Source organism: Arachis ipaensis, chromosome B04 (genome assembly GCF_000816755.2).
Source record: "Arachis ipaensis cultivar K30076 chromosome B04, Araip1.1, whole genome shotgun sequence".
NCBI lineage: Eukaryota > Viridiplantae > Streptophyta > Magnoliopsida > Fabales > Fabaceae > Arachis > Arachis ipaensis.
In genome coordinates, this window is record NC_029788.2 from 18,275,548 (window position 1) to 18,287,615 (window position 12,068).

The window sequence follows — 12,068 nt, forward strand, 5'->3', positions numbered from 1 at the left end:
ACCTAAACTGTCAGTAAATCCGCCAGTAAAGTCAACGTTAATTTGCGATGCTAAATTCGACGGTATTCAGAGTTTTTCTTGTAGTGCCCTAGGGTGGCATTTGATGGCATAAATCCATCGACAGCTAATGACTTTGGAGTTTTTGGGAGCAGGAGTAGTAACAATACTCCATGTTTTTGTTTTAAAGAGAGCAGTAAGTTCTTAAATCATGGCTTGACGCCAATGTAAAGATTTTAAACCCTGATTAATACTAGTAGGAACATTATTAATTAAATCTGGTTGTGTGTAGGTCAAGGCAGTGTATAATTTTGGTTTTTTAATACTCGATTTCAACCAGGTTTGCATAGGTGCTTATTTGAAATAATTTGAGTTTTCGGTGTACTACCAAACTGGATTTCTATTCCTAATATTGGAATGCTATCAGAATAAAACTGAGTATGTACAAGAGTAGTTTGATTTTGTGAAAGTGAGGTAGGGGGAGTAGGTGTCTGAGGTTATTCTGCATACTGTGAATGACAATGTGATGATGTAGAATTGGTATGATGAAGATTATGAGTAGAGATGGATTGAAGAATGGTGACAATTTGGTTTTGAGTAGAGTTATTGGAAAGGGTATAAGTAGAGGGAGTGCTTAGTGGAAACACTAAAGAAGTGTGAGGAAACTGATTTTATGCTTTAGGTGCTGGATCAGTAACAAATAATTCACTATAAGGGCGTGTTGTTTCTACACGCCTTCGAAGCCTCATCCAGTGTTAAAAGTTAGCGTGTTGGAGTGGGCGTGCCACATACCCAAGAAGTTGCTTCCTAGGGACTTAGAAAGAGTGGCGTGCAACAAGCCAATGGGTGGGTGTGCCACACGTCCAAGACCCAAGAATCCACAAGTACTTCATGTATCACCCATGCCCACATTGCATGCAGAAGGATTAAATTACTAAGTTTTGGACCTGAATCACAATGAGAATTGAATATTAATTGCAGAATATTTGATCTAATTTTTTTTAATGAATTTTGAATTTGAATTTTAGGTTTTGTTTTAGGTTTAGTATAAAAGGCTCCTGAAAAACTTGAACATGACCTTTTGGCTATTTTTCAGATATTGTTTTTGGTTTTGAAGCTTAGCATGAGTCATTAATCTCTTTGGTCAAGATTAGGAACTCTATTGATTCTAATGGATTAATGTTATAGCTTTTCTATTTTTGATTAATACATTGATGTTTTTTAAGAAAGAGTTTTCGTTTTTCATCACAAGAATTTGAAGATATTGGGAAATAGTTCTAATCTTAACTGAATTCTAATTATCATATTGGAAAACTTGGTTTTGGAATTAAGCTTGAAAATTCCTTCTCACAATTCTTTTTAAGTTTTGAAATTAGACTTGATAAGTGACATCGAATTTACTATGGTTAACTCTTGTGAATTGTAGGGTTTATAAATTAGTGAACGTACTTCACCTCTTTTCATAATCAATTAATCAAGGAATTAATGGTTTATTAAGTTAAGAGAAATTGAATTATCAAGGGATTGTGATTTGATTACTAATGATTTGCCATAGATATATCTTGCATGATTAAAGTAGAGAGTGAAAAACATTCTTCCTGAAGTTCAACATCTCTAAAATGTTAACTCTTTTAATCATATTACTCTTTTAATCATTTACTGTTTGCCTTATTTTATTCACTAATTTTGTGTTAACGAATTCTAAAATTCTAAATTTTGATTGCCTGACTAGATTAACCAATTGACCATTGCTTGCTTAGTCCGTTAATCCTCATGAAAATGATAACCCACTCCCGTAGTATTATTTGATATGACTCGGTGCACTTGTCGATAGTAGTTTGCGACAATCTGCATCAAGTTTTTGGTGTTGTTGCCGTGGATTAATTGAAATTAACAACAAACCAATTAATTTATTACCTAGATTAGACTTTTTTTCTTTTTGTTTATTTTTTGTTATTTACCTCACTGGGAATTCCCTTCACTTTGACGTAGAAAATTCCAATTTTCCTTGTTTTCTTAGTGTTTATGCAGAGCAATAAGGATAAAGAGCCTCTTCAATACGATCCTAAAATGGAAAGGACCCTCCGGCGACAGATAAAACAAATCAGAGACTAGAGAATTGAAGAAGACATTGAAGAAGAAATTGAAATTAACATGGCAGAGAACAACAATAATACCATTGTCCACAATGTCATTAATGCCTAGCTAGCTAGGAGGACTCTTGGGTCTTTCACTACTCCCAATCCTGGAAATTGTGGAAGTAGTACTGTAACACCTAATGTAAATGCCAACAACTTTGAATTGAAGTCCCAACTCATCACCTTGGTACAACAAAATTGCCAATTTGGTGGGAGTTCTCAAGAAGATCCTAACCAGCACATCTCCAACTTCCTCCAAATCTATGACACGGTCAAAATTAATGGAGTCCTTGCTGAAATTTAGTGGTTGTTATTCCCATTCTCTGTAACGGAATGGGGCAAGCATTAGCTTTAAACTCAACCAAAAGAGAGCATAGCAACATGGGATGATTTGCTCAGCAAGTTCTTAACCAAATTTTTTTCACCTTAAAGGTTGACAAAGTTGAGAATGAATATCCAGACAACAAGATGAAGAATCTCTTTATGAAGCTTGGGAGAGATACAAAGAAATGCTGAGAAAGTGTCTTTTATATGTTCTCTGACTGGGTGCAACTCCAGATTTTCTATGATAGGATTATCTCTATCTGCTTCAAGAAACTCACTGGATAACTCGGCTGAAGGATCTCTGCACATGAAGAAGACCACTGACAAAGCCTTGGAGTTAATTGAGATAGTGGCCAACAATTAATACTTATATTCCTTAAAAAGAACAATGAGAAAAGGAGTGATGGAGTTGGAAACACTGGATACTATTCTAATACAAAGTAAGACTATGTCTCAATAAATCAAAGCAATCCCTCAGCAACTAGGACATATGCAAGTCTCAGCAGTGAGTACACAAGGTTTTTCCTATGACATGAGTGGAGAAGTCCCTCAAGGTGAAGGTTATGAACTTGGCCAATCCTATGTTGAACAAGTGAATTACATGGGAAACTCTTCTAGGCCACCTTAGAATGACCCTTTCTCTAAGACCTTGATGAACGGATTTTTGATGGTTTAGAATTTCACAAATAAATTCTCGTTGCAAGTATAGTTCCTAAACCAAACAATAATCCTTTCATACAAAATATTGTTTGTCACAAGTAACAAACTCCTAAAATTAATAACCGAAGTATTCAAACCTCGGGTCATTCTCCCTAGGAATTGTAATGAAGTGTTTTGTTATTGGTTGTGAGTTATATTTGGGGTTTTGATATGAAGCATGAAAGATAAATGGTAAGAAAGTAAACTAATGGCTAAAAAAGGTCTTGGCAAGGGTTGGTGGTCGAAGATCTCTATCCTAATCACTAACCACAATATGAGAATTGGCAAGGATTAATCTCATTAAATCATCCTCTAACTAGTAGTAAAGGAAAGTCAAATGAGCTATTTGAAATTTGAATCTTTGATAAGCTTAAACTTCCCACCTAACCCTTGACATCCTATACAATTAAGTTCTAATCTAGCTACCCATTTTTCACCTTTTCACATACTCATGCATTTTCTTTTCATTTCACAACTCATATGCATTGATCTTATTGAGCTTCACTTTGGGGCATTTTGTCCCCTTTTTATTTCTTTCTTTTTCTTTTCTTTCTTTTTCTATTTTTTTCTTTTCTTTTCCATATTGTTTTTTTTCTTTTTATTTTTCTTTTGTTTCTCTTATTTTTTTTTCTTTTTATATACAAGAACCTCAATGCATAAGGTTTTACATTTGATCAATACATGAGTATGTACCCAATTCCCAATATTTACAATAATAATACAAAACTACCCTTTTATTCACCCAATGTCCCAAGGTTCCCACACTTGAATGATACTCGCACACACTAGCCTAAGCTAATCAAAGATCCAAATTAAGGGCCAATTATTGTTTTTCGCTTTAAGGCTTGTAATGTGCTAAAATAAGAATAAGTGGGTTAAGCGTAGGCTCAAATTTGGCTAACAAAGGAAGATAAAAGGTAGGCTATTTGGGTAAGTGAGCTAAATGAAATGATGGCCTCAATCATATAAATGCATGAATACACAAAATAATGGACATAAAGAATCAAACAAATCAAAGATTACAATCATAGAAAGAGAATAATACACACAAGAAGGAAAAATAAGTGGTTATAAGATGTAACCACACCGTTAGGCTCAAATCTCACAAGCTTGTGTTCTTAGCTCATAAATCATGTTCCACAAAATATATAATTCAAGCAAGTTCTATGAAAAGTTTTCCACTCAAATCAATTGGTGCCCTATAGATAGAAATCCTTGAAAAATTTCATTATTTTGACTAAGCTTATTGTGTATACATATGCAAAAATAAGAAAATGCAAGTAAAAGTCCTAAAATCCTAAAATGAAATGCAAAAGTGTTGGGATTAGAAATTTGTCACCCAAAATCGCCGACTGGTCGGACGACCTCCCCACACTTAAAAGTTTGCACCGTCCTCGGTGCACTCAAAGATGAGCAAGGGGGTACGGCGACTCTTCGGATTGCTATGTGTTCTGTCTTCCGCTTCCATGGTTGCTTGTGGTGCATTCGTTATGAAAAACAAAAATATAACACCATAAGATGAGAAGATATAAAAGCAAAGAAGCATACATTGTTGGAATGAGGTAAATCACTAGAAACCAAGTAACAAAATATAACCTCAATCATAGAATCCAACAAAGATTATCTAAAAACATTCATGCTAAAATAGCATTTAGGCAATAAGGGATATAGCAATGTATAGTAAACAAAGTCAATGATCCAACACGTATAATGAAAAGAGAGAAAATAAAATGAAAGCTAAACTAAAACTAACTAATTAACTAACCAACTAACTAATTAACTAACTAAAATAAATGGTTATCCATGGTGTTTGGAAGTGTTGGATAAGGGATAGGAGAAGGGAAGAAGAAAGGAGAAGGAAAGAATTGGAAAGAGGAGAAGAAAAGAAAAGTGGATGGGAAAAAGAAATCCGCGCGTACGCACACATGGCGCGCGCGCGTCGTTAGCTTATTTCGAGAGTGGCGCGTACGCGTCATGTGCGCGTGTGCGCAAGTAGGGTTTGTGCCAGAGGCACAACGTTGGCGCGGCGCAAGCACAACTCTCTGGAAAATGTATGGAGGTTGGAACTTCTCAATCCGCGCGTACGCACGCATGGCGCGCGCGCGTGGATGGTCGAAAATGCTGGAAGTGCGCGTACGCGCCATGTACGCGTACGCGTGGATGGTGCTCTGTTTTTCAAAAAAATTTTCTATGTTTTTGCACCAATCCAAGCATTCCAAGCCTCCAAACAGCTACCAAAACACCATAAAACCCTATTTAACATACTTAAACTACCAAACATACTTAACTAACTAAACAAAATATGAAATTAAACTAATTCTACCAATATATACAAAAGAGAAAATGAAAGGATTTTACCATGGTGGGTTGTCTCCCACCTAGCACTTTTGTTTATTGTCCTTAAGTTGGACTTATGGGGAGCTCCTCTCAAGGTGGCTTGTGCTTGAAGCTATCCTTGAACATCCACCAATGCTTGAATCTCCAATAAGCTCCATTCTTCAATTTTAATATCTTCAAGCCTTGATGGAGTTCTTCACAAACCATGGGCTCCCAAAATTGATCCTCATATATTCCCGGATCCCATATCTTATTTCCACACCCATCTTCAAGTTGATTATCATTATTCCATTTGGGTGGCATGACCTTAGAATTCTCAATAAAGTGACCAAACATTCTCCTAGACCCAAACAATCTAGCTCTATGCCAAACCGTGCAATTAAGCTTTGAACATGCAACCATAATGAGCCTAGAATAATATTTCCAACCACTAGCCATTTCCTTTTTGCTTTTAAAGCCACAAATATGTCTAAGTTGACCATCCGTCTCAAGCAAACCAAATTCAAGGGGAATAATAAAGCTTGAGTATAAGGAATTTACCCACTTGAATGAAAGAATGGATAGTGGTGGCTTGGGGAGAGGTATCTCCAACGTGCTAGCAAGCTTTACTCCCTTGTGTTCTTCCTTATTAATCACCACCTCTTCATAAGCTTCTTCACTTCCAATCCTTTGTTCATCAATTTCATCTAACTCTTCCTCATCACTCAAATCATAAATGGGAGGTTGAGAGAAATCTACCTCCACATTGCTTTCTATCTCATTGGGAGAAGGTTCTTCAAATTCAAAGGATTCACCACCAAGATGGTTGGATGCATGATCTTCATCACCAAGGGAACTCAATTCTTGCTTCATTCTCTCCAAGTCTTCATATAGAATATGCCTTGGAGGTTGTGCACATTCTTCCTCAACATCAAATTTACTCTTCTTGGAGGGATTTTCTTTGATTTTAGCTTCCCATGGAAGTTCCGCATCTCCTAAGTCTTCAACCAATTCTTCCCTTTCTTCAATAATCATAGCTTCCTCCAATTGTTCCAATACAAAGCAACTTCCCTCATTCTCCACCAATCTCTATTGGTAACTAACATCTAAAGTATGAAAAGTATGAAAAGTCTATGCATTCCCCCTTCAATCCTTGACTTAAATAGCATCAGAAATGAGTTAGATTGGGCCCACAAGGCTTCAGAATTCGCTGGCCACGTTTTGCTTTAAGTGACTAGGTGGCAGCAACGGCGCGTGCGCGTACTTTGCGCGTGCGCGCCACCATACGTGTAGAAACTATGGCAAATCTTATATCGTTTCGAAGCCCCGGATGTTAGCTTTCCAACCCAACTAGAATCGCATCATTTGGACCTCTGTAGCTCAGGTTATGGTCGATTAAGTGCGAAGAGGTCGGCTTGACAGCTTTCCGGTTCTTCCATTTCTTCATGAGTTCTCCAACTTTTCATGCTTTCTTTCTTCATTCCCTTGATCCAATCTTTGCCTCCTGAACTTTAAATCACTTAACAAACATATCAAGGCATCCAATAGAATCAAGGTGAATTAAATTTAGCTATTTTGAGTCCTAAAAAGCATGTTTTCACTCTTAAGCACAATTAAGGGAGAAGTTATAGAACCATGCTATTTCATTGAATAAATGTGGGTAAAAGGTGATAAAATCCCAAAAAATCAATACAAAACAAACCGTCAAATTGGGGTTTGTCAGACCTACAATTCTGGATGGAGAAATCACCCTACCTTTGGATGAGGTAATCAAGGACAGAGACAAAATAACTTCAACAACAACCCTCATCAAAATAATTTCAACACTCCCTACTAACCATCACCACTACAACAATCAACAAAACCATCTCAAATTCCTCAAAAGCCTTCCTCTCTTGAAATTGCCCTAGAAAAACTCTCCCACCACACCTCCACTTTTGTCCAATCTACCATAAATTTTATGCATGAGTCCAAGGCCTCCATCCGAAACTTGGAAGCTCAAATAGGCTAGCTTACCAACAAATTGCTGAAATACCCACAAATTCCTTTTTCAGTGACACAATTTCAAACCCAAAAGAAGAATGTAAGGCTATCAATTTGAAGAGTGAAAAAATGGTGGGTAAATAAGCCACAAGCAATGACAAGAAAGATGGAAAAGCCACGGAAGAGGTCATTCTTCAAGGAAAATACGTCCCTACAAACTCCCCTACACAACCAATTCAAGCTTCAAAAGAGAAACCAATAGAGGAGGTTAAAGTGGTAGAATACAAGTCTAAAATTTCATACCCTCAAAGACTACAAAAGAAGACCAAGAACAAGCAATTCTCTAAGTTCTTGAAGGTTTTCAGAAAGCTACAAGTTAATACTCTTTTTGCTGAAGCCTTGGAATAAATGCCTCTCTATGCAAAGTTTATGAAGGAGTTGCTAGCAAAAAAGAAGAAATGGAGGGAGGATGAAACAGTGGTCCTTAATAAGGAGTGTAGTGCAATCATACAAAATAATTTACCCCAAAAGTTGAAGGATCCCGGGAGTTTCTTGATTCCTTGCACCATTGGTGAGATTACTATTGAAAGAGCTCTTTGTGACTTGGGGGCTAGCAATAATCTCATGCCATTCTCCTTGATGAAGAAGATGCAAATTGATGAATTGAAGTCCACAAGGATCTCTCTTCAACTTGCAGATCATTCCATTAAGTTCCCACATGGAGTAGTTGAGAACTTGTTGGTGAAAGTGGGTAAATTCATACTCCCTGCTGATTTTGTAATTCTTGACATGAAAGAAAATACCAATACCTCCATTATCTTGGGAAGACCATTCCTTGACACTGGGAAAGCTTTAATTGATGTACAAAAAGGTGAGTTGATATTAAGAGTGCATGATGATCATATTGTATTCAATATATTGAAGGCCGTGCAACATCCCAATAATTCTGAAGGGTGTATGAAGATTGATATAATCGACCCCTTGTTACAAGAGACTCTAGAAGAGGAGGAGATCAACAATTCTCTTGAACCCCTTAAAGAAAAAGACTTAGCCAAAAATGAGAAGTCCCCAATACCTAAGGAATTTGAAGCCTCACATGTTCCAGCAAAGGAGGAGGAGGCACCCAAGCTTAAGCTAAAGCCTCTGCCTCCCAATCTTAAATATGCTTTCTTTGGTGACAACAATACATATCCAATGATTATAAGCTCTTCTCTAGGCTTGAATGAGGAAAAAGATTTGCTCAAGGTGTTGAGAGATCACAAAAGTTCTCTTGGGTGGACCATTGGTGATCTTACGGGAATAAGCCCAATAATGTACATGCATAAAATCTTACTTGAAGAAGACTCCAAACCAGTGGTGCAAGCACAGAAGCAGCTCAACCTGATCATGAAAGAGGTGGTTTGAAAATAGGTCATGAAGCTATGGGAAGCCAAAATCATTTACCCAATTTTTTATAGTCTTTGGGTGAGTCCGGTGTAAGTTATTTCCAAGAAAGGAGGAGTCATAGTGGTTGCCAATGAGAATAATGAACTCATCCCCACTAGAACCATAACCGGTTGGAGGATGTGTATTGACTATAGAAGGCTCAATACCGCTATAAGGAATGACCACTTCTCATTACCCTTCATTGACCAAATGATTGAGAAATTAGCTGGACATGCATTTTATTGCTTCTTGGATGGTTATTCGAGGTATAATCAAATTATAGTAGACCCTAAGATCAAGAGAAGACGGTATTCACTTGCCTATTTGGTGTCTTTGCCTACCGCCGCATGTCTTTTGGACTTTTCAATGCTCCTACTACTTTTAAAGGTTTTTTCTAACATAGTTGAAAAATTCATTGAGGTATTTATGGATGATTTCTCTATTTTTGGTGATTCTTTTGAAGCTTGCTTACAACATCTAGCTTTAGTTTTGAGAAGGTACCAAGAAATAAATCTTATTTTGAATTAGGAGAAATGTCATTTTATGGTAAATTAAGTTATTGATCTTGGATACCGCATCTCAAACAAAGGGATAGAAGTTGACAAAGCCAAGGTGGAGGTAATTGAGAAATTACCACCCCGTGTGAATGTGAAAGCAATAAGGAGTTTCCTCGATCATGCTAGATTTTATAGGAGATTTATAAAGGACTTTTCAAAAATTGCTAAATCATTTATCAATATCTTGGTTGCTGATGTTTCTTTTATCTTTGATCATGAATGCTTGCATACTTTTGAAACTCTTAAAGCTTAGCTTGTCTCTGCACCCATTATTGCTCCCCCAAATTGGACTTCACCTTTGAGTTAATGTGTGATGCAAGTGATTTTGCAATAGGAGTAGTTTTGGAGCAAAGACAAGAGAAGCTATTGCATGTAATATATTATGCAAGCGTGTTCTTAATGATGCCCAAAAGAATTATACCATAACAGAGAAAGAACTTCTAGCTGTGATTTTCGCATTTGATAAGTTTAGGTCCTATTTAATTGGTTCAAAAGTAATTGTCTACACTGATCACTATACTCTTAAGTATCTTTTGACCAAACAAGATGCTAACCAAGGTTGATTAGATTAATGCTCCTATTTCAAGAATTTGATATTGAAATTAGAGACCGAAAGAGTTTTGAAAATCAAGTAGCTGACCATCTTTCTAGACTTGAACCAGTGGAATCTCAAGCTCATCAAATCCCCTTAAATGAAGGATTTCCTGATGAGAAACTCTTTGTAATACACAATACACTTTGGTTTGCAGACATAGCAAATTATAAGGCTGGGAGGATCATTCCAAAGGAGTTCACTAAGCAACAAGCAAAGAAGTTACATCATGATGTTAAATACTTCTTATGGGATGTTCCTTACTTGTTCAAGAGGGGTTTAGATGGCATAATCCAGATATGCATCTCAGATGAAGAGACTAAAGAAGTTCTCTGACATTACCATGGTTCTGAATATGTGGACATTTTGGTGGAGAAAGGACTGCAACAATGGTCCTCCAATGTGATTTTTATTGTCCCACACTTTTCAAAGATACTAGAAAATTTGTGAAAAATTGTGACTAATGCCAAAGAGTTGGGAGTTTGCCCAAAAAGAATAAAATGCCACAAAATTCTATTCTGAAAGTGGAGTTGTTTGATGTGTGGGGAATAGATTTCATGGGACCATTCCCTTCCTCTTACTCCAATAATTATATCTTAGTGATTGTTGATTATGTTTCTAAGTGGGTAGAGGCCGTACCTTTGCCTACCATTGATGCTAAAGTGGTGTTTAGCTTCCTCAAGAAGTATATATTCAGTAGGTTTGGTATTCCAAGAACCTTGATTAGTGATAGAGGTAGCCACTTTTGTAAAAAACAATTGGACACACTTCTCCAAAGATATGAAGTCAAGCATAAGGTGGCCACCCCTACCATCCTCAAACTAGTGGCCAAGTGAAGATCTCAAATAGAGAACTCAAGAGAATCCTTAAGAAGATGGTGAGAGTTTCAAGGAAAGAATGGGCGAAGAAGATTGATGACGCTCTCTGTGCTTTCAAAACGGCATTCAAAATATCCATTGGGATTCCACGTTATCAACTTGTCTATGGCAAGGCTTGTTACTTGCTAGTGGAACTGGAGCATACAACATATTGGACAACAAAGTTTCTTAACTTTGATACAAAGACTGTGGGAGAGAAGAGGTTGCTTCAACTAAATGAGCTTGATGAGTTTAGAGTGAAGGCTTATAAAAATGCTAAGCTTTACAAGAAGAAGACTAAAATGTGGCATGACAAGAGGATCTCCACAAGAACATTTGATCCTAGACAAATGGTGCTTCTTTTCAATTCAAGGTTAAAGCTCTTCCTAGGAAAGTTGAAGTCTAGATAGTCTGGGCCTTTCACTATCATCAAAGTGTCACCATATGGTCATATTGAGGTTATGGAAGAGAATTCTGGGAGGAAATTCACTGTCAATGGCCAGAGATTGAAGCACTACCTTAGAGGTGATATAGATTGTCAGAGAACCACTCAAATCCTCACTTGAAGAAGCTACACCGTCAAGCTAGTGATGTTAAAGAAGCGTTTAATGGGAGGCAACCCATCATTTAGTAATTTCTGTTCTAGCTCTTTTCATTTAGCATTTAATTATTTTTTGTTTTAGTATGTATGTATTGTATGGAGTAAGTTTGGTGTTCTCCCACCAAGATTAATCGAATTTCACTCGACTGGATACTTGGCCTAGCTCTATAGTGAATGTGCCACATTAAATTTGGTATTACTACACTAAGTTTGGTGTTGGCACATTTCATTTATGCAAGGCGCATTCATTAGCTGCACCACATTTTTTCTATGCAATCACAATAGTTAAGTTATTCCTTTAGGAAGTTTTTAATGCATTCTATGCATGGCATCTAATGAGCGGATAATTTATACGCTTTTTGGCATTGTTTTTACTTAGTTTTTAGTATGATTTAGTTGGTTTTTTAGTATATTTTTATTAGTTTTTAATTAAAAATCACATTTCTGGAATTTACTATGAGTTTGTGTGTTTTTCTGTGATTTCAGATATTTTCTGGCTGAAATTGAGGGAGCTGAGCAAAAATCTGATTCAGGCTGAAAAAGGACTGCTGATGTTGTTGGATTCTGACCTTCCTACAT

The 12,068-nt window shown here is 36.8% G+C and overlaps 1 protein-coding gene across 1 annotated transcript; it reads left to right on the forward strand.

Moving 5' to 3' along the window:
* Positions 10,906–11,298, forward strand: LOC107636186. Its single transcript, XM_016339709.1, has one exon. It carries the CDS (start codon positions 10,906–10,908, stop codon positions 11,296–11,298), a length of 393 nt encoding a protein of 130 aa, XP_016195195.1.